The sequence below is a fragment of the Danio aesculapii genome, chromosome 12, assembly GCF_903798145.1.
Source record: "Danio aesculapii chromosome 12, fDanAes4.1, whole genome shotgun sequence".
In the NCBI taxonomy this organism is placed as follows: domain Eukaryota; kingdom Metazoa; phylum Chordata; class Actinopteri; order Cypriniformes; family Danionidae; genus Danio; species Danio aesculapii.
The window spans coordinates 17,231,460-17,255,393 of NC_079446.1; the positions used below are offsets into that span (position 1 = coordinate 17,231,460).

At 38.5% G+C, this 23,934-nt stretch overlaps 1 protein-coding gene across 2 annotated transcripts in view; it reads left to right on the forward strand.

Moving 5' to 3' along the window:
* svild (supervillin d) overlaps positions 1 to 23,934 on the forward strand; it is a 169,158-nt gene that overhangs the window by 56,511 nt on the left and 88,713 nt on the right. For both annotated transcript variants that reach the window (XM_056470009.1, XM_056470010.1), the window contains exons 4-5: positions 10,929 to 10,981; positions 13,445 to 13,524. In XM_056470009.1, coding sequence (XP_056325984.1) covers positions 10,929 to 10,981; positions 13,445 to 13,524 — 133 coding nt within the window. The remainder of the gene's footprint in view (positions 1 to 10,928; positions 10,982 to 13,444; positions 13,525 to 23,934) is intronic.

Here is a 23,934-nt window from a genome sequence, read left to right on the forward strand (position 1 = left end):
GAGACCCCTGCATGATCGTGAAGCTCTTGAGTATGGCTTGAGTACGTGGAAAAATTCTCCAGAAACACTTTTTTGCAGGTCTATTTCCAACCCCAGGAATTGGCTCTTATATGATATGGTTTGTTTTTTTATCATACTGAAAAGAGTTGTAAATAGTACTGATCTCTACTCTGATGCCAGAATAGTTCATGTTAGTGCCTGAGTTTGCTGTGAAAAATCACTGTTGGTGAAAGAGAGCTCTCTGATTGGCTGTTTAGCTACAAATCAGAGCACAAGAACAAAAACTGAAGTGAATAACCATCACAAATAACATTCAAGAGGGAACACGAAGAACTGGCTGTCATTTCATTATATTTCTTACATATTTTTTAGATGATATGGATTAGCAGATTTATTTGCATGAGCGCATTCCTAGAATGACCTATTAAAATGGTACGTAAGCACTTTAAGGATGTTGTTTTTTAAACTTTGTTGTGTGCAGCATTAATTCTAGGGTCTGTTCTTCGTACCTTGCTTAAATGATCTTAGATGATTTGACAGACCCTTAATCTTTTAATCTTGATAACTGATCTCTGGCTAATTTAGTTCTTCAAACAAGTTCACGAATCAGATTAAAATATCTGGATTAACTGATCTGAGATCGCTCCGTGTGTTGTGAAGGACATCCTTCAAATCATGATCAGCAATGCAACAATTTTTTCATTATTATTATGCAAGAAAGAACATATCAACAAAAAACAATATGAACAAAGAAACAAAAAGAGTTACATAAATAAAATTCCAGAAAATTCCACTAATTTAAATGATTTACACCAAAAAAGAGTTTTACATGCAATAAAATTAAAAATAAAAAAGGGTGTTTCTTTAAAAAATTACATTTATGGATGTAAAATTTAGTCAAAAAAGGCAATAAATGAATAATAAATTTACAACGAGAAGGATCTACATTTAGAGAGTAACCGAAGAATAAAATTTTGGGGAAATACAAAAGTTTGGAAATTAGATTTTTTTTTTATGAAATTGGAAAAGTCAAACCAAAACACTTTACAGTAAGTACACTCCCAAAGTAAATGATGTAGTGTTTCATCATATTGAGTACAGACTGAGCATTTAGGGGAAACATTTTTATTAAATTTAGCTAGTTTGGTATTGGGTAGCACGTGGGTTCATCCGGGTGCTCCGCTTTCCCCTACAGTCCAAAGACATGTGGTATAGGTGAATTGGGTAAGCTAAATTTTCCATAGTGTATGAGTGTGTATGAGTGTTTCCCAGAGATGGGTTGCAGCTGGAAGGGCAGACGCTGCGTAAAAAAACATATGCTGGATAAGTTGGTGATTCATTCCGCTGTGGTGACCCCGGATTAATAATGAGACTAAGCCGAAAAGTGAATGAATGAATGTTAGTTTTGATTAGTGTTGATTTAAAATGTAATAAATCGGTTTATATAAAACTTAGTAACGGTGCTCATAATTGGTGGGTGCGCCTAAATTTTTTCTGGTGCACCTAAATTTTTCAAGTAAAGGCACCAGTGCTACCAAGCAAAAAGGTTAATTTCGAGCCCTGCACATTGCAAGATTTAGTACTCAAATACAATTTTTTTTTTCCCTCACATCAGATTTTTAAAAAATAAAAATGTGAGATTTCTAGTGTGAACTGATCATGGTCCTCCTAAACTGACCCGCATGTGCAAAAAACAGCAACGCACCGCATAAACTTTTCAATTAAGTACACTGTGCATACTGTATCGTGTGAGCTAAGCAAGTTGTCAGATTATGTATAATTTTCACAAACAACTTCAGTGTATTTTATGAGCTATAACTTAAGTTTTATAAACTAATTTTGAGTAGAGAATGTGATATGATTGATCATGGCTGGTCTCACATAAATAATCATTGCTAGACCAATCAGATGAATTCTAGCCTCCAATAAATAAACCCATTCATCCTACGTACCTTTCTTATCTTTGTTTTGAAGAATCCCACCATTTCCTCGTTTACAAGGGGGATCTCTCGAGTCCTACCTGATCTCAGACCCCCTGGCATGCAACATGACCAGTCGGGAGACCTTGGCTCAAGTATCTCCTGGGACAGCATGCCAAATCTGCAAATTGTATCAAGCGATCGCTAAGCGTGAACTCTTGAAATTGTTGTTTTGCTAGTACTAGCATGCATTTCAATTTCTGAAACATAAAGTGTTATGGGATTGAAAACATTGATTAGTTGGCACCAGTGGTGTAGTGGTTAGTCCGTTGACACATGCACTCCAGTGCTCATGGCGACCCGAGTTCGATTTCTGCCTCACGGTCCTCTGCTGTTCCTTCCCCTCTCTCTACTCCCCATGCTTTCCTGTGAATACTCTACTGTCCTATCCAATAGGTGAAAATGTGAAAACCCAGAAAAAAATATATATAAAAAAATGAAAACACTGATAAGTTGTGATTATGGCAAGAGCGGTAGAGCGATGTGATTTGGGCCACATTTGCCTGCAGTGTGAATGTAGCCAGATGGTTAATGCCTGTGCAAAGTTGATATGACTGAAGATGTTTGGTGTACCATGCTGACATTGTTTTACAGTCAAACAGAATCTCTGACTTCAATGCTACAATCTGTGGTATCTGGAACACCAGAACAAAAACCAAGAGAATTCACAAGATCTGAACTCCATTTGAGTCCCTTTACCATCGCAGATGATGCAGCAAGAACAGTATTCAATTAAGGATCTTTCTGATAAAACTGCTGTTGAATGTGGTTAGGAAAAAGGATGTGACCAGTGCAGATTTAACTTTGTCTATTTCAGTTGTAGGCTTGACAAATTAGTCAAGATATTATCATTTCCTGATGTTTAAGAGCCATTGTTAGTGCCAGTTCTTTTAGTTGGTGCAATGGGTGAAATGGTGCTTTGGTATCAGTCTGAAATCAAAGAATGTTGATTGCAGCAATTCCCTGTGCTCTATTGTTTTGCAACTTAAATCATGAATAGACTCGTCTGTATGTTTCAAAGGAACAGCCAACTCTACTGTGCTTTTAATCAACATCAGAATTTCCCATGTGCTCTACAATCACCACAAATAATAGTAGCAGCCTAAGTAAAGTCCAGTTTTTCTGGCCATTGCCACCAATTGTTCCTTTACTTCCATAACCCTTTAGGATTGGCTTCGGTTGTTTGGTTTTGCCAGAAAAATGTAAAAGCAGAAGTCCTCATCACTTGGTTGACTGAATCAAGAGAAATGTATTTCTTATCTGCCATAGCTAAAGGGATGGAGCTCAATGGGTACAACACCTTCAAAACAGGTCATGCAAAATGTCTCATGCTAGTCAGACTATGCATGAAAATGTAGCAAAGCATCAGTTAGCAGGCCACTATTTACCCCATAGAACTCTTACTCAGTGTGATCTGTCTTGATCTCCTCAATATGCCTGTTGTGCAAATTCGTAGTCAAAGTTTCAAAGTTATGGCCCATTTCCTCTGAGTGGTACGGTACGGGTCGGTATGCTTTTATGCCCGTTTCCACTTTTAAAAGGTACTAAAAAGCGAACCGTACCGTTCCACTTTTTGAGTACCCTTTCCAGACATGCAGCTGAACGCTATTGGTTTACAGAGAAACGCCACTAGCACATATGCAAGCCAGGAGAATGAAAACAAAGGAAGCACCCTTTTTAAATACACATATAATAATATAATATTAATAATAATAATAAGTTAGCACCGAGATTGACACAAGCCACAAATATTGATTTTGTTTTGCTTTGTTTAAATTTTTTTAAATCTGTTTAATCTGTTAAATTGTTTTTAATCTCTCTAAGCAATGGTTACTGTACTTGCAGTATGTGATTTAACATGAACCACCATATCACCTAAAAATCTTGTCTCTACTGACAACAAAGTCACCACATCTTGAGTGTCCCTATAAAAAATAAACTGAAAATAAAAGTTGTTGTTATTTAACTTAAATTACCTTTAATTTTAGTTTATTATTATTATTATTTATAGGAAATCTAAACTTTCTTATTGTGTGGTCGATATAAGAAAATAAAAATGTGATCCTGATCAAGAAACCTCAGGGACAATAATATAAAATTGAATACTGTTTATAAAATCTAAAGGGATACATTGTTTCTAAAATTTGGTATTTTATTTGAAAGTGTGACAAAGCAGAAATTGTTAGAAACACATTGAGTATGTTTACATGAATCTGATTTTGATACAATTAAGACAATACTCTGATTAATAGTCTACCATGTAAACAGCGATTTTTGTCAAATTTTTATTTATTTATTTTTTTTGATTACCTTAATCCGACTAAAGTCATAATTGAATTAACACATGTAGAGTATCCTGGTTTTAGTCACATTATTAAGGTGCAGTTCAGACATGTAAACACCTTAATCATATTATTGCCGTCGTGTAGGATTTTCACTGCATTTTCGACAGGATGGTCTATACACACACACACGGTTGTTTGACATTATACTCTGCACCTACAGAGTCAGTACCACAGACACCTGCATTGCAAAAATGAGGGTTCCCCCCCCATACATTGTGCGGTATCAAATTCCATTAAAACAAAGCTCTTCTAGCAGTTCATAATCGCATCCAGTATCTCATTTGTCTTAGGGGGCATGCATGAAATGTTCCTGAATGAAAGTGAAAGTGCCAAACTGCAGTTAAAGTCAACAAATTAAAAATGAAACACCCGAAATTACATGAAACTCTGGAGGAAATGTGGATAGCGTGGTGACACAATAACATTAATCGAATTATGTGCCACAACTTGTAAAACAAGATCATCAAAGGAATATTCAAAAAGCAACTCATGTAAATCCCTTAATCATATTATTGTCTTATTCAGATTAAGGCAAATAATTTGATTACTGATGTCCATGTAAACGTAGTTATTGTGCATGTATAAATATGTTACGGTTTCCTTCATTTTTAGTCTTGCATTGTTCTTCCTAAAAAACCTCAAGTAGGTTAAGGATTATTGTTGCTTTTATAAATGTCTGTGTTATTTCCACAGCAGTCCAGTACCAAAACCACAACAATATCATTTGACAAATTACACAGTGAAAATTAAGGCGTGATTATACGTTCACCAGTGTTCTCTGGGGATGTTAATTATGACAACTCTTGCCATGTTGTTATTGGAAAGTTGGTTTGGGCCAAGCTGGTGAATGAAAGTGAAAAAGCAGCTTTCCACTGTCAGCCCAGTGCTTACAGTGAGCCAGGAATCATGCTGCTTTTCCATCAGAGGAGTGATGGTTTGTCTCTTAATACTGTTGAGATTTCAATGAGAGGGAGTGCACACAACAGAGTTGTACATGTTTTTACCGAAGCACCTTTTTAAAAAAATATATTAAAGGGTTTATCCAGAGTGTATTTTTAAGGCTTGGTTGTGTTTATACAATGCAAAGAAATGTGTGCTTATTCTTCATGTGTAAAAAATCACATAATTTTTCATATAGCTTTCTTTGATCATTTACTGCTACTCAGCTAACATGAAAATGACTGTCATATTTCCTAGTTCCTCTGAAAAGTCTGCCATCAAGAGGCTCTGATTGGTCAGCTAACATAATGTGCTGTTATTTGCGGATCGGCTCCACGTCACCAAGAAAAGCTTCACGCTCCTAGAAGCAATTTGCCTCTGTAAATACTGTTTGTCAGTGTAGCTGTTAGCCGTATCAGTTTAAGCCTGAATCAAAATTACACCAAGGACACATCTGAACCTCACGCCTGCTCTCTAAAATAAAATCTGACAAGTGTCTTTCACATTTATTTGGAATAAGCAAGTGTAAGTATTATGAAACGTTTACATATTTTTTGCGAGTTTATCTGAGAAAGCAGGGAAAGTGGCCGAATAGAGAGACACTGCAGTGCTGATGAAGATTGTAGGTGTTTACAGGGGTTTGACGGATAAATACGAATTTATAGCTAAATTGTTAACTGTGCCAAACAGCATTTCCAGTTCTTTACGTCCTTGCTACAACACACTGTTAACGCTAGAAACTATGCATGTAATCAATTTTAACAAATAAAAACACTTGCAGGTTGTGGCTCACAATCTACAGCTTTGTCTATTATTGTTGGAGCTGCTCCTTTGAGGAGGTTTTAGTTGAATCCAGCGCTGAACTGGGAGAGATTCTGAAAGCTGTCCTTTGTCAAATGCTAGCTATATGTATTTTATAATTCTCTGGAACATAATTAAAATTAAATTGTGAACACTGTAGTGTAACTTTTGCAGCACGGGATGCGCATCATTCATTGATGTACATTCGAATCATTCATGTTTTTAAAAGCGCAAAAAGAGATCGCATGCTGTTGTGTGTATGCGCTCAGCCTCAGAGACAAGTAGAGCATTTAGAGTCATTGATGTAATAAACAAACAAGTTGAGACATGTGAGAGTGAAACCATAAATCAGAACGCTACTGCTCTTAAAGTGACAGTGTGCAGTATTCCTGCTGCCAACTGTTTTTATCATTAATCAAACAAAAAAAGGACAAAATCACTCACTGCTCTTGACTGAAGGACTTTTGTAGCTAGTATTAAAGTTTTTTCCTACAATAAAGATGCTTAAAGCACAGTTTGTTTCATATTTTTATTCTATATTATTTGTATTTATTTCCCTTTCCCTATTTACAGCGAGGAAAATAACTGTGTAAATATACAGTTGAAGTCAGAATTATTAGCCCTTCTGAATTATTAGTGACCCTTTTCCCCTCAATTTCTGTTTAACTTTTTTTTCAACCCATTTCTAAACATAATAGTTTTAATAACTAATTTCTAATAACTTATTTGTTTTAATTTCTCTTATTCTATATTTATAAAACATTATAGAAGGGTGAATAATTGTATATCGTTTTGAATAATGGTGATTACAATTATGCCCAAAATAATCGTGATTATGATTTTTTCCATTTGTTGAAATCTGTTGTTTATGTTCACACAGCTACATTACACATCAACTAAAGTTTAAAATATGATATCGTAGTGGACCACCCCTTCAAAACAGTTCCAGCACAACTGGTGCATTATGGAACAATTTCTGACACTGGCTGGTGCATTTTGAGCTAAAACTGCTTTAAAATATCTTTAAAAAATTCTCACCACAAGACTGAGGCAGCATGCTTCATGAGATGTTGGAGGAAGATGGAGAAATTAACATTGCTCTAGTGTTCAAGCATGATTATTGCTTGCTTTACTCTTACAATTGCTCAAAGTATACAATTTAAGGTCAACTAAGCAAAACATATTTTACCATTAACTTAGCAGCATATTTCAGTAAGTCTTTGCTCTTGCTACTTTATGTAAATGAGAAATTATAATACCTTGCAAATAACATTATAATAAAAAGTTTAGACATTTAAAAAAATGCATAAGCATTTTTAATCTCTAACATTATTTACCAATTAAACTTTAATCTTTTATTTTACACTTTTCCTGCCTATGACTAAAGCTGACTGTTTATGAAAGCAGAAATTGAAAAGGGGCAATTATATTAAACCTAATTTAAATAAATGACAAATATGAATTAATAAAACATAATTGATGTCAGATGAGTTTAATAAACTTTCCTGTTCAATGTGATAAAGTATTTAAAGTTATATGAATTTACAATAGCTTAATGTCTTTATCAATGACAACATTGGTGTGTACAATACAGTGGGAAAAACACAAGCAGCATCACAGATGTGAAAATGCACACAGCCAGCCAGTTCTTCTGAGAGCTTGTTCAGTTTAAAGTGTGTGATAGTTAAGAGTAGATCCAGACCCCCAAAGGAATTTAGGGAATTGAGTTTCCTTGTTCAACACTTTTATCTGGTATGTTTTACAAAATAGGCGTTACTTGAGTACTTACTGTAGTGAAAGGTTGCAGGGAAATGTTTGTTTTAGTTAGGAAATGAACAATATAAAAAGTCTCTTATGCTTATTTATTTGATCAAAAAGCTATTAAAGATTAAATCTAATTCAAATAATGATTTTATATTTAAATATGATGTGAAGCGAAATGATTTATTTTGATTAAGTAGGTTATACTTCAGACACTGGAGTCATGAGATTCCTTTGTAATAGGCTGTTCAAAGAAAACATTTGGTTTCTGGCAAGTGTTATGAACGATAATGATTCATTCACATTTATATGATAACATGTCATAAAGTAAATGGGGAGATTTTGCACTTATGATGTCTTACTGGATGAGCAGATTTAAATGTGCAGTAACCACAGCTACATGTAAGAAAAGCCACATTGTTTTTTTTTATGTGACAGTAAGACCACTCTTGCCAGATCTGAAAGCAATACCCTTGCTTTAAGTGCTGGTCTAGATCACAGTACTGTATTCTAGAGTCTTCATTTGTGCAGAGTGCTTTGAGATTAGGTTATGTGTTTGAATGCGTGAATTTAGCAGATTTTAACATTTGTCTACATCATTAATGTCTCTAGAGTAGTTGGACATTTGTCAAGTCATTGACATTTTATTAAAGAATCTGTGTAGAGCATGAAATCAATGTGGCTGAATATCTACAGAACAGAGATACATAGAATTTTAGTGCACAAAGACCAAATCCAGGACAAACATTAGCAATTTTTTATATGACTCGTTTTATATGAGTTGCAGTTTGGAGCAATGAACGAATTAATCTTTTTCTAATATCCATTGCTCATATTGTTGAAACTCCTAAGTGAACAAAACATGCATATAAGTAGATGCTTGTTTAAATAAAGAATCCGCTCAAAGAACACCATCTGCAGAACCATCTGGTGTGGACTTACAGTATGTCCTAACCAGATTTTATGTGACATGCTGACTGTTCCCCCCCTCTCCCCTGCTTCTGATTTTGTACATTGACAATGCAGTATGCCAAATGAATCGAATGTCTGAATACCAAGTATTCTTAATATAGTAGGTAAAAGAATCTGGCATGATCTACTGCATTAATTGGCATTCAACCACATTGGACATGGTTAAAATGAGCAGGGATTGGGCGATAATGCCATCAAAATGAACAAATTCAAGATAAAGAGGTTACAAATACCTCAACTTTTTTCAAAGGCATAACAGCCCATGTATAAACAGCCCATAACAGATTCATTTCACAACTATATTGATTAAAGAACGTTTTTCATGATTTGCTTTAAACAATGGTACAGTTGAAATGGCAATTGCCTGCAGATTATATTGTCATTTTTCCAAAAACTTTTTTTTTTTTTTGTTGAAAGAAACTTTTAAACAACATGAATATCTATTCAACATTAGGCGAATATATAGACAATAATGTTGCAGCTCCTGTCCTGTAACGAGCTCAGAATAGTTTGTTGTTCTTGATAACAGTTCATTCACTTTGCATTCAGAAAATATTTGACATAAAAAACAACACACATACAGTTAATTAGAAATGCCTCCGGAAAATTCCTGATGGACAATTTTGCCTCTCAAGAATTGTTTTGTATAAGTTCATGGAAGTTGTAAGTCTTTTTCACCCAAAGAAAGTTCTTATGTGGGTCTGAGTTTCATCAGCAAAGATGTCCCTTTAGTGTGTAGATTTTGAAGACAGCTAAACATTGTCCAATTTAAAAGTTTGCGTCATTAGTCTGGATAGTTGGTTTGATTAGTTCCACATGTCGCCTCTCGTCGGTTTATAATTCAGGGGGGCTAATAATTCTGACTTCAACTGTATATATAAGTACAATATATATGTATATATGTATATATATATATATATATATATATATATATATATATATATATATATATATATATATATATATGTACATATATCTTAGGGCTGCACGATATTGGATTAAATAAATTATACATTGCCATATTTTTTTATCCTGCGATATATATTGCAATATTAATACAAATAGATGAGTTGAATAAATGTTTGTAAAGAATCTGTAATTTTAGATTGATTGGGATGATTGGGCAGTGCAAATGCATAAAATATAATAAACAAGCAAATCTACAAGCATAGATACATTCTGTAAAGAAAAATATGCCAATAAAGGAAAACAGCGTTTTATTGTTTTCCAAAGAGTCGAAATGTATTCAGGTTACATTGATTGAATAATCAAATGTATAATAATGCTGCATAGTCTTCATTTTATAAACAGCATAATGAAATTAAGTATTATACATTTTTCAAAGTAACAAACGCTACATTTTCTTATGCCTGAATGCTTTTAAAACCCTCACACAATCACACGGCTCAAAAAAAGCTTGCAAAATTAAATAAATTATAACCCAGACTCATTATTGCATATACTCGCGATGTAGCTATTGCAAATGATCATGTTTGCGATATTGATGCTGAAACTATATATTGTACAGTTTTTTAAGCAACAATTTAAAAAGATCATCCAATTTAATTGTTAAAAACCGACTTTTAACAAACTAAATATAATATCTGATGTACTGTCTTATATTATAATATTTAGTAATATAGTATATCTAATAATAGAAATAGCATTTCCCCATTCAGTTTGCTCTGCTGTTTTTCTTGAAGTTGAAAATGCATATTAACAATTTTCTGAATGTCACACAGCCTTGCTCATAAAGGACTGTATCAAGTCTTCTATTTTCCAGACTTATCTTTACCATGCTCTCACTCAACAGCTGTTTTTTTAATTGACAGTTTTGTATAGTCATAAACTGTAAGCAGGTGCTTTTTGTATGAAAGTAGTTGGTGGTAAGATGGCAATATTGAGTGTGTTTATAGACTGTCGAAGTTACATCACTTGTCAGTTCCCATTTTAAAGTGATTAAAAAAAAATTCTTTCAAAATGAAAGCAAACAGCTGAAATAATTCTGCTTAGAGCATGACTTCACTCAGTATATTTGAAATTGTGTGCATTATTAGTCTGTCATGTAGATTGGTGTGCGTGTGTATGTGTTTGTGCATGTTCTTACATTCCTGTGTACATGTGTTGACAGATGATGGGAAACCGGAAGATGACATCAAAACTGATAATACATCTTATTTAAAAGTAAGTGCCCTTTACCTGTAAGCACTGTGATGGTCATGATCTCTTATTCTGTCTCTCACTCTCATGTTGTTAATTAAAGTAGAAAATATATAGAGTTATAAGGTTACAGAGAGAAGAGTGTTTCTGCAGGTGGTTTGTCAAGCCCACTCTACTGTGTGAAGCACACTCATATCTGTATAATGTTTTGATACAAACTGTCTCTGTCTAGAGATAGATACTTGCTTTAAAAAAAGCAGCGCATCCTTTCTGTAAAGTTGTTCAGGATAATTTAACATACAAATGTAAACATGAAAATTCTGTTTGCACAAAAATTTAAATTAAAACTAAATAATGGAAATTGGCTGGTCAGTATTCAGCACTGGCATGAGCTGTGCAACAGCTCAGTTTTTAATATAAATGATCACTCGTGCTGCTCAAAATGATCAAAAAAACGGTTTAAGCTCAACTTTTGGTGTTCCTTACCATGAAGAGAACAGAAGTTATGCTGTTTTTTTTATAAGTGCTTAAAAACATCCCTCTGATGTAACATTGTGTGCTGTATGTGTGGACTTTAAAGGAGAGAGAATACTGAGAGAAACAGACATTGCATTTAGAAAGGTTTGCTCTAATCCTTTTATCTTTAGCTTCCACTGTGAAGTCTTGTGGTTTTTTAAACTCGTATATAAACAATATCAGTGTGAGCAAATATGGAATTTAAATATTTTAACAGTATTAATTAGTATTTTTTTAACCAGTAACTCATTCATAAAGACAGTCACTCGCTTCATTTTTATAAGTCAACCATTTGTAATGAATTATTGAAATTAAGAATTTTTTAATGACTTTTTAAAACACGAACTTGCTGCTACCTACTGTTTTGAATTGGCTGCATAAGACAAGAAAACTGAGTCCAGATAATTTTTTAAAATGTGTTTTTATTCTGTTAAAATAAAGCACAATTTTTGGTTAGATTTTTTTTCATAACAGTAATTTATATACACTACCAGAAAAAAATATTGTCATCTATCTAAGTTGTAAGAACAACAAATAATAACTTGACTTCTAGTTGATCATTTGAAAAAGTGGCAGAAGGTAGACTTTTCCTATGAATCATCTGTTGAACTGCTTCCCAATCATCACAAATACTGCAGAAGACCTATTGGAACCTATTGATACCAAATGATCAACTAGAAGTCAAGTTATTATTTGATTTTTATAAAACTTGGATAGAAGACAAGACCTTTGTCAGGTAGTGTATAATGTATTTGATCATGGTGCATACAGTTGTAATACAGTTTGCATACCCCGTACAGAATCTGTTAAAATGAGAATAATTTTAACAACATAAGATAAATTTTACAAAATGAATGCACTGTTCTGTTTTGTACTGTTCTGAGTAAGATATTTGACATAAAATATGTTTACATATAATTCACAAGACAACAACATAGCTTAAATTATATTCATAAGAGGCACTTAATTGAACAGATTTTTGTTAGCTTGCTCAGTTGTTGACTCTAAAGGAGCTCTTTGTAATGACTGCAAGCTTTGTTTTGTTATAAGAATGTCTGAAAGCTCAACGTGATGATCAGGCGTCCTCAAGGACAGTTAAACCAAAATCACATATTTTCATTAACTCAAAATGTTTTGGGTCTTCATGCCAAGGCTATACTTTATCTGTAGTCAATGACATGGCTCTGTCATAATCCATGCACAGCCCTTCAGATGATACTTTTACTGACAAGATTTGTATACTGTATAATCAGATTAAGTGGTAATCTTAAGAGAATACCTTATATGTGTCCTAATATGTACAGCAAGAACATTTAGGATCCACGTTCTGATGATAATGGATTTGTTTATAAATGTCATGGAAAAGTGCTTCCTTCTGTTTGTAAAAACATTTATTTTTTTATTTTTTACAAAAATTTAGTTTGTAAAACTTTAAAGATTTTAATTATTTAGTCCAACTAGTCCACAGAAATCTGCTTGATTTAGCAAAGAAATAGTTAAAATTTAAATAATTGTAAAACATTAATAATCATATATTAATGCACTTTTAAAATGTTGCTTGTAAAGAATGCTATTTTGATTGTAAAAGGATTTTAAATACTGTATTTTATATGATTGTTACCATTAAATGCTCATTATATTATTAGTTCACTGCTTATTTCTTTTAGAGCTTGTGAGTAAAGGGCATTTGAGAGTACTCTGACCTCTATGCCCCACCTAAAGCCCATTTCTCCTATCAGCCTCATTTAATCTTAAGATAGCAGCTTTTCCCAGGCTGGGTGTGTGTGCGCGCACAACTAGACCCCTGCAGCCCCAGGCTTTGTGAATAAAAGGCTTTCAATAGCTAATTGTGCAATTCTGAATGGAGCATCACAAGACAAATAGTTTGGTGTGGAGAAAGTACCCTTGGTTTTTCTCTTTCAGCTTTAAAGTGCATGTTTTCACTTTGTTTTCTCCCCCTTTGGCCACCAGGGCCTAGACAAGATGGATATCTTGGCCACCCCAAAGAACCAAGCAGAGCAAATCAGTGAGAAGGGAACAGTTGTCACCAGGTAAATGTTTTAATTTTGTTATTATGGTGGCTTGAGAAAGCCAACATATTGTTATGCTATATAAACTTCTTCTTTTTCTTCTTTTTTAAGAACGCATCTCCTCTTAGACCGTTCATACTACAACCACCAAACTAACTCCAAAGCTCCAAACTATATTGAATTAAGTTGCTCAATCTTTTCCAACTGATCCGACTTTCAGTTGAAGGAATTTGGAAAAGTCCATTGAATTAACATTGGACTAAACTTTGTGACCTCATAACTTTGTGCCAGACTGTCATACAGACTTAAGTTTGGGCTCATTTAACTCCCAATCTGGGCTCATTAGACTACCAATCTTCCAATCACTGATGACCTTTCAACTTACTAGCCACACCGTAGCAACCACTTACAGCACACTAGCAACTGTCCCATAGACGTCCATTATAAAAGACTGCCATTGGACATACTAACAACATATCAATTCATACTAACAATATACTAATCCATACTAGAAATATACTAACGACATACCAATCCTTAATTGAAACATTATATAATTATAATTATAATATTTTAACAAACATGCTAATCATACTAGCAACATGCTAGTTCATACTAAATTCATGCTAACAACATGCTAGTTTATGCCAAAAACATGCTAGCAACAAGCAAATTCATACTAGAACCATGCTAATAACATGCTAATTGGACTACTCAAAACACCTTAGCAACCACCTAGCAACACCTTAGCAACTGCCTAGCAACACCTTAGCAACCACATAGCAACCGCTCAGAACACCCTAGCAACCAGCCTCTAACGCCTTAGCAACCACCTAGCAATGCCTTAGCAACCACCTAGCAACCACCTAGCAACAACTCAGCAACCTCCTAGCAACACCTTGACAACCACCTAGCAACACCTTAGCAACCACCCAGAACATCCAAGCAACCACCTAGCAACACCTTAGCAACCACCTAGCAACACCTTAGAAACCGCCTAACAACACTCAGAACACCCTAGCAACCACCTAGCAACATCTTAGCAACATCTTAGCAATGAGCTAGCAACACCTTCGCAACCACCTAGCAATGCCTTAGCAACCACCCAGTCACTCTAGCAACTGCCTAGAAACACCTTAGCAACAGCCTAGCAACACCTTAGCAACCACATAAAACACCCTAGCAACGCCTTGGCAACTAATCAAAACACCCTAGCAAATGCATAGCAAAAACTTGCAACCGCCTAGCAACACCTTAGGAACCACCAAGCAATGCCTTAACAACCACTCAGAACACCCTAGCAACCGCCTAGCAACACCTAAGCAACCTCTCATAACACCCAAGCAACCATTCAAAACACCCTAGCAGCCACTTAGCAACACCTCAGCAACCACCCAGAACACCCTAGCAATAGTCTAGCAAGAAACATGCCAATCCATACTTGAAACATGCTAACCTATATGTAGTTATAACTGTTTCAAACAGTTTTCCGTAAAGGTCTTTATGTGTGAACAGGCCCTTTTTGAAAATACAGGTATATTAGTTTCTGGCTATTTTCCGGAAAGAGAAGTTGTAACACTACCAGTAATTTGCCAGAATGCTGCGCTGTGTGAACACAGAAGGAAGATTGCCGGAAAGATCGCGTTCACGTCTAGAACGCGCTGACGTGAGACGTCTACTTTAGCCAATCAGAACACTCAGATGCATTCATATCCACGCGGTTTATTAGAATAAAAGCCTTTGAATATTTTTTCAGACACATTTAGCTGCTAGCTGTTAGCCAGATAACGTTTCTATGTTCCTTCTTGATGCCAACTATGGAAAAAATTATCGATAAAATGCTTATGATAAACTGCTGTTTGTTTACCTTCAAGCTCTGACGTGTGTGCATGTAAAGCAGCCGGTGAGCGCCAGCACACACACATATTATGTACATCTCGACATGCGAAAGCATTGCTCCATATGTTTTTATTGAAGTTGTTCACAATACTCATTCATCCACAGAGTTTGTAATGTAGTCAAATGCTTACAAATACAAGCGCAGCCATTTAGAGCTCATTTCTGGTTAATGATGTCAGAATTTACCCGTATTTTGGAATGGATGTGTGAATGCTCTTTTTCAGAAAAATTCCGCAAAGTCCGTGCCTGTGTAAACTGCGCTTTTTTTTTTTTATTTACCGGTAAAGTCATTCCAGAAATTTTCTGGATTTTTACCGGTATCACTGTGTGAAAGGGGCTATTTAAAGTACTTCAAACTTTCAGACAGGGCTTTCTCAAGCCACCATAAAGTTTGTCAATAAACTTCACTTTTAATTATTATTATTATTATTATTATTATTATTATTATTATTATTATTATTATTATTATTATTATTATTGTTATTATTGTTATTATTATTATTATTATAGTTTCAGATAGTTTGTTTAATCTTTTGGGATTAGTTTAGCCAAAAATTGAAATTCTGTCCTTACAATATAAGGCCCCGTTTACGCTAATGTGTTTTAGTTTTAAAACGCATAAGTTTTGCTACGGTTACGCCATCCGCCCACAGTACGCCTTTTTTACGAGTTTTCGAGCGCTGAAAACGGACTGTTTTGGAAACGCTGAAGAGGCCGTTTTCATTCTAAAACGCTGCTGCTCCGTCTTAGTGTGGATGGGGAAAACGGAGACATCTGAAAATGGAGGCGGGGCTGTAGACCTTCGCCTCTCGGATTGGGGCTTTTCCTCAATATTAAGTAGCCTACACACAGTTCAGTCCTGCATCCTCTCCTTGTAAGTTCAGACTTTGCAAGTTTGATATGGAAAACAGACTCCAGAGGACACGTCGGGTAAATCTTCAAAGGGAACAGTGTACTTTATAACTGTTATGGAAGCAGACGGACAAACAAGGCGAGTAAGTATAAATGATGTTTATTCCAACAGTTGAGCAGTAAAGGATGATATATGAAATGTAAATGGAGTTCGGTGGAACTGATGATCCTTTGTGGCAGGTGGGATGATAGACACTGAGGATGACCGAATGCACACACCAGAGGGCTTGCGGGAAAGACAGACTGACGATACACACAACGTTGACAGGACACCGGGAACACTGGACAGACTGGAAGGAAACAGAGTAATGGTAAGTACAAAATGCTGAGATCAAAGGGGAGTGATAACCAGGAGGTGTATCACTCAGAGTCCGCTTCGTAGGAACGAGACCGGACAATGAGTGAAGTGAGGTGTGTGCTTATATAGTGAATGGGAGTGATTGGGTGCAGCTGTGCGTGGTTAATACTCAGGTGAAGGTGCTCGATGCGTGATGTTGGTGGAAGAGCCTGGCCAATCCGTGACATTACCCCCCTCCCCAGGGCCCGCTCCTGAGGGCCTGAACCTCCGACGTCGTGGTGGTCTACCTCGTCCTCGAGGTGCTGGAAATTCTGGGTGATTGGAGTGGAACTCTTCCATAAGTGCGGGATCTAATATATCGGATCTGGGGACCCATGACCTTTCTTCGGGACCGTATCCTTCCCAGTCAACGAGGTATTCAAGCTGACCACCACGACGCCGGGACCGTAGGATGTCCTTGACTTGGTAGATGGCCCCTTCTTCTAACATCAGTGGGGGAGGAGGTTCCTCTTCATGACCAGGCTCTGTGGAGGGAATCAGAGGATCGTGAAAGGGTTTTAGAAGGGACACGTGGAATGTGGGGTGGATTCTGTACTGTGGAGGTAACTGTAACTTATAAGTGGCGGGGTTGACCTGTTCCAGGATGGTGAAGGGACCAACAAATCTGGGACTTAGTTTTCGGGAGGGCAGTCGCAAACGGATATCTCGAGTGGAAAGCCAGACCTTCTGCCCTGGAGTATAGATGGGACCTGGAATCCTCCTTTTATCGGATACCTTTGTTCTGCGTACTGCCCTCTGAAGATGGTGATGAGCATCGTCCCAGACTCTCTCGCTCTCCCGGAACCAGTAATCCACTGCGGGGACATCAGATGGTGCGCCATCCCATGGAAAGAGTGGAGGTTGGAACCCTAGGATACATTGGAATGGCGTAAGTCCGGTGGTAGGTTGCCGCAGGGAATTCTGGGCGTATTCCGCCCAGCCCAGAAACTGGCTCCAGGAGTTTTGGTGACCGTGACAGAAGGTCCTGAGGAACCGCCCCACTTCCTGAATTTTCCTCTCTGTCTGGCCGTTGGTTTGAGGGTGATAGCCAGACGAGAGGCTTACGGTCACACCTAGGAGTCTGAAGAATGCTTTCCATAGTCTGGAGATAAATTGGGGTCCTCGGTCCGAGACTATATCTTCTGGTAACCCAAAATTTCGAAAGACGTGGTTGAACAGGTTTTCAGCGGTCTCTAGGGCTGTGGGTAGACCTTTCAAAGGAATCAATCGACAGAATTTTGAGAATCGATCTACGATGACTAGAATGCAGGTGTTACCTTCAGACAATGGGAGGTCTGTCATGAAGTCAACTCCTAGGTGTGACCAGGGGCGGTTTGAGATGGGCAAGGGATGGAGTTTACCAGCAGGTAGATGTCGGGGACTCTTTGACATAGCGCATTCTCTGCAGCCTTGGACGAATCTCCTCACATCCCTCGCCATGTTCGGCCACCAAAAGCGTTGGGATAGCAGCGAGAGGGTGTTGTTGGCCCCAGGATGCCCTGTGCCCAGAGATGTATGGCTGGAATGAATGAGATCTACCCGTTGATTTTCAGGGATGAAGCGTCGATTGGGGGGACAGCCCGGCGGAGTTCTGGATTCTGGAGTGGCAACTACTGTTGGAGCGGACCATTGGATGGGACAGATAGTGATCTGATCGGGAAGGATCTTGGCCGGTGTCTCAATGGTTTCATGCTGGTCGTGAATTCTAGAAAGTGCGTCTGCTCGGATATTTTTTGATCCTGGTCGATATGATATAGAGAACTGGAATCTGGAGAAGAACAATGACCAACGGGCCTGACGAGGACAGAGTCTTTTAGCATCTTTTAAGTACTGTAGGTTTTTATGATCTGTGATTACCTGGAACGAATGTTTGGCCCCCTCCAACCAGTGTCGCCACTCCTCCAGGGCGAGCTTGATGGCAAGAAGTTCTCGATTTCCGATGTCATAGAGCCTTTCCGCCGGGCTGAGCTTCCGGGAGAAATAGGCACACGGATGGAGTAATGAGGGAGTACCGTGGTACTGGGATAGGATGGCTCCCACTCCGGTGGTCGATGCATCTACTTCGACCACAAAAGGCAAGTCAGGATCAGGATGAGTCAGGAGTGGAGCTTGAGTGAAGGAGTCTTTGAGGTTTTGGAAGGCTGCGGCGGCTTCGGGAGGCCAGGGTAGTGTTTTGGGTTTGTTTTTTAACAGAGTGGTGAGCGGAACGGTGATGAGACTGTAATTATGGATGAAACGTCGATAGAAATTGGCAAATCCTAGGAAACGTTGGAGTTCCTTTATGGTTTTGGGTTCTGGCCAGGAGATGACAGAGGTAACCTTCCCCTCGTCCATACGAACCCCTCTCTGATCTATGATGTACCCCAAGAACTGAACAGATGGTAAGTGGAAGGAGCATTTTTCAGCCTTGAGATACAAATGATGTCTCCTGAGGGTTTTCAGGACCTCCGCAACGTGGTGGCAATGTTCGGCCTCACTCCGGGAGTAAATCAGGATATCATCGATGTAGACTATGACGAAGAGATGGAGGAACTCCCGGAGGACTTCGTGGATGAAATTTTGGAATACGGAGGGGGCGTTAACCAGACCATAGGGCATGACCAGATACTCGTAGTGTTCAGTAGGGGTCACAAACCCAGTCTTCCACTCGTCCCCCTCACGTATTCTCACCAGGTTGTAGGCGCTGCGGAGGTCCAACTTGGTGAAAATTTTGGCGGATCTGAGCTGTTCCAGGGCCGCCGGGACGAGAGGAAGGGGATAGCGGAATTTGACGGTACCTTGGTTTAGGATTCGGTAGTCGATACATGGCCGCAGCCCTCCATCCTTCTTAGCTACGAAGAAGAACATTGAGGCAGCGGGTGACGTGGAAGGGCGGATATACCCCTGACTCAGAGCCTCCTGAATGTACTCCTCCATGGCCTTTGTTTCCGGAAGGGACAACGGGTAGATCCTACCTCTGGGCATAGGAGCATCTGGAAGCAGGTCAATGGCGCAGTCCCATGGCCGATGTGGAGGTAGCTGGGAAGCTCTCTTGGGGCAAAGTACGTCCTCGTATGAGGAGTAGATCTTCGGGATCTGAATGGATCGTTTCTCGACTGGACTTTCGACAGACGTGACGTAGACAGTAAGGGGTCTTTGAATTTGTAAGGGTAGATCGGGAAAACAGCTGGATCTGCATTCTTCACCCCATCTCCTTATTTCTCCTGTGCCCCAAGAGAGGATGGGATCGTGCTTCACCAGCCACGGGCGCCCTAAGATGATGTCCATCGATGCACCCTCCAGAACCAGAAATTGAATCTCCTCTTTGTGGAGCAGTCCTACTTGGAGATTGACGGATTCACATTTTCGATGGATACGTGCCTGAGAATGGATATCGTTGGTTATGGGTTGAATCTGGTAGACGTGCGTCGAGGCTTCGGTGTTAAGCTGGAGTCGGCGACAGAGGGCGTGCGAGATGAAATTTCCAGCTGACCCGGAGTCGATGAGGGCCGTGACTGAAACTGAGACAGAAGGGGTAGTTAACTGGACATTAGTGGTGAGAGGATGCATCTTTTCAATGGGAGAACTGAACAAACTCACCACAGAGCGTGCTGGACGAATGGGACAGTCCAGCCTGACATGTCCTTCGGCACCACAGTACATGCACAGACCCCGGGTCAGCCTCCTCTGTCGCTCAGTGATCGTGAGTCTACCAGATTCTTTGATCATTGGTTCTGGTTCTGGAGGGACGGCTGGCTCTGGCGAACGGAGGAGTGCTTGGGATACTGGTGGAGTATCATGCTGGTAGACCCTCAGACGATCGGAACAGCGCAGAGAGTGTTGGATGAACTTCTCCAACCCCATCGTGTCGTCTAGGGCGGCCAACTGTAACCGGAGGCTGGGCTCTAGTCCGAGCCGGTAGGTTGTGAGGAGGGATCGCTCATTCCATCCGCTCGCAGCAGCCAGAGTTCGGAATCTGAGAGCATACTCCTGAGTGGACATGGCTCCCTGTTTGAGATGGTATAACTTTTCTCCGGCTGCTACTTCAGCATCCGCGCGACCAAAAACCTCCTTGAAATACTGGGTGAATGACTGAATGGAATTTGTTACCGGCCCAGACTGTTGCCAGGTGGTTTCAGCCCACCGAAGAGCCGATCCAGAGAGAAGGGAAATGATGAAAGCAATTTTGGACCGATCTGTAGGGTATAACTCGGGTTGCATAGTGAATACCAGAGAACATTGTAAGAGAAATCCATTGCACTCCTCCGCCCCGCCAGAGTAGGGCGCTGGTCGAGCCATGGGACTGGATGAGTGGGTGGACGGTGAAGAAGTGCTCGGTGCTGGTGGTGCTTCGGGAAGTGGAGCAGATGGTAGTAGCACTCTCTTCAAAGCATCCACCAACTCCTGAAGGGGATTGTGAGTGCTCATGCTGTTGATAGTTGTAGGTCCGGTCTTCTGTTTTGGAAGCAGACGGACAAACAAGGCGAGTAAGTATAAATGATGTTTATTCCAACAGTTGAGCAGTAAAGGATGATATATGAAATGTAAATGGAGTTCGGTGGAACTGATGATCCTTTGTGGCAGGTGGGATGATAGACACTGAGGATGACCGAATGCACACACCAGAGGGCTTGCGGGGAAGACAGACTGACGATACACACAACGTTGACAGGACACCGGGAACACTGGACAGACTGGAAGGAAACAGAGTAATGGTAAGTACAAAATGCTGAGATCAAAGGGGAGTGATAACCAGGAGGTGTATCACTCAGAGTCCGCTTCGTAGGAACGAGACCAGACAATGAGTGAAGTGAGGTGTGTGCTTATATAGTGAATGGGAGTGATTGGGTGCAGCTGTGCGTGGTTAATACTCAGGTGAAGGTGCTCGATGCGTGATGTTGGTGGAAGAGCCTGGCCAATCCGTGACAATAACCTTATTCACATAACACATGATTAGTACAATCTTTCACCATCTTAACAATAAAATGAAAACATGATATAAGGAACTGCTATTTTCATTTTGATATTAACAACGTAATAGACAGCAGAAATGTTGAGGTGTCATGCTGCTTATATGAGCGTCATCTTGTATTTATACCAAAAGGGAGCCTTTCACCTTACTGCCTCCTTTCATTTTCATTGAAAATACGAAACATACCCTCTCTTTTTATGAATATCAGTTTTAATAATCAATAATGGCCATTATAAAAGTATAACGTACAATAAGTTTATACATTATAGGAAATAAAGTCAAACAATCAGTCAGTATACAAAATGTACGTGGTTACATTAATTATTAACTGATCTTTGCGCTCAGCCAAAACACGTTACCTGAGAATAAGTAATAGATTCAAAAGACCAAAGTCAGTGAATATGTCGTTAGATATAAACAACAAGATGAATTAAATTTCACGTTTAACAAATATAGTGAAATAAGGTCCAGCGGTAGATCCTTGATGTACAGTCCGACGAGCACAGCTCTCATCCGGCTAGATACGCTGCAGCGTGTGTGTGTGTGGTGATGTGATGTGCGTTTTCAGTGGATTGGTGTAGACGGAGAGCTGTTCAGAAACACTGGGTGAAACGGTAGTGTGGACGCAGATCATTTTCGTTCTAAAACAACATTTTAAAACTAAAATGTTCTAGTGTAAACGGGGCCTAAGTCAATAGAAACCACTGTTTTGCTGAATTTTGTAACCTTTGACTTGTATTGGAAAAATATATATAATCCACCCATGAAATAATATAAGAAATGCAAACAGTACAGGTTTAGGTTATAATATGTCTGAGTAAAATGTATTTCTTTGGGTGAACTATCCCTTTTATTTGCCTATATTCCATCTGAGGTGATCCAGCAAGCCTAGGTTTAGAAGTTAGTAATCCTCTGTGCTGGTTTAGTTTTGTTTCCTGCCAGGAGGCAGTGAGTCATAGCAGATGAATGCAAAAAGCCTGTCAGATAAGCATCTCTGTGAAGCCTGCTGACTGTGTGTGTGTTGTGTGTCTGTTTTTCAACTTTAATGATAAGCTTTCCAGAAGGTAAACCAGTGCTTTAAAGCATGACATGTTTCTGAGGTTGTTATGTGTTTATGTGTGGGTGGCGCATTCATATGCTTCTAGACATAGTTAGGCAGATATATTAAATGTGGAGGTCTGCTTTTTATTACACTAGAACAGACATCTGCTACCCTTCACCGGATGGCTGCATCATGACCAAGCACTCGGTATTACCAACCGTGTCTGGACTTTATGAATATCTCATGCGAAATAAGGACAAAACACTTTCAAAACAAGGGCTTCTGGAACAGATATTTCACTATAGCCGCAGTTCTTAAGGCTGGTGTTATAGATTTGATAGGGTGTCACTGTACAAAAGACAGACATGTTACTGTACAAAAAAACAGATTTGGCTTTTTGTCAGAACATTAGATTTCAAGATTTCTGGATCCCACCTCATTTGGCTCCATTCTCACATATATGATGATGTGCGTGTAAGTGTACATGAGTGTGTTTAACTTATATTGTAAGATACAGTTAAGTTTAGTAAGACCACATTTTATAGTCAAAAAGAAAGATGTTTTTACCTTTTTTGGTCCCACATTTTATTAGGTGGCCTTAACTTTGTACTTGCATCAAAAAAGAAACACAATGTACTTACTGTGTTCCTAATGTATTGCAGTACTTTTGGCTCTCTTGTGGGATACGGGTAGGGTTAGGGACAGGTTTGGTGGTATGAGTAGCTTTAAGGGTAGGTTAAGGTATATGGATTGGTCAACATTGTAATTACAGAAATTAATTGCAGACAGGCATTTAATCAATCATAAGTATGTAAAAACATGTATTACATAATAAGTACATTGTAACAAACAATTAATTTCAGTGTAAGTACAACTTATTTAATGACACCTAATATAATTTTTTTTTTTAATGTAGAATTTTTTGTTACACTAAAAGGTAAGCAAGTATCCACACAAATGGCTGTGTAAATATCTGTGTTTGTAATGTCTGATCAATTGTAGATGTAAGATAAATACCTTTTGAATTGCAAAGAGTTTATCCTTTTTTGTGTATGCAGTAGATGTTTCTGGTTCACTGGCACACAGTGATCTGCAATTTTCAGATCTTAAAAGTCTGCTTATGATTTTCTGGGTGTAAAGCAGGGGTCTCAAACTGTTCTAGCCAGCTGCTGTTCTCAGTTGGAGATGTGTTTTTTTAACTGTTTACAGCCACACTGTTTAAAAAAAAGAAGTTACATTTAAGGTAAAATACCAGCAGCTGTGGTTACCAGAATGTACAAGCCATGAGTT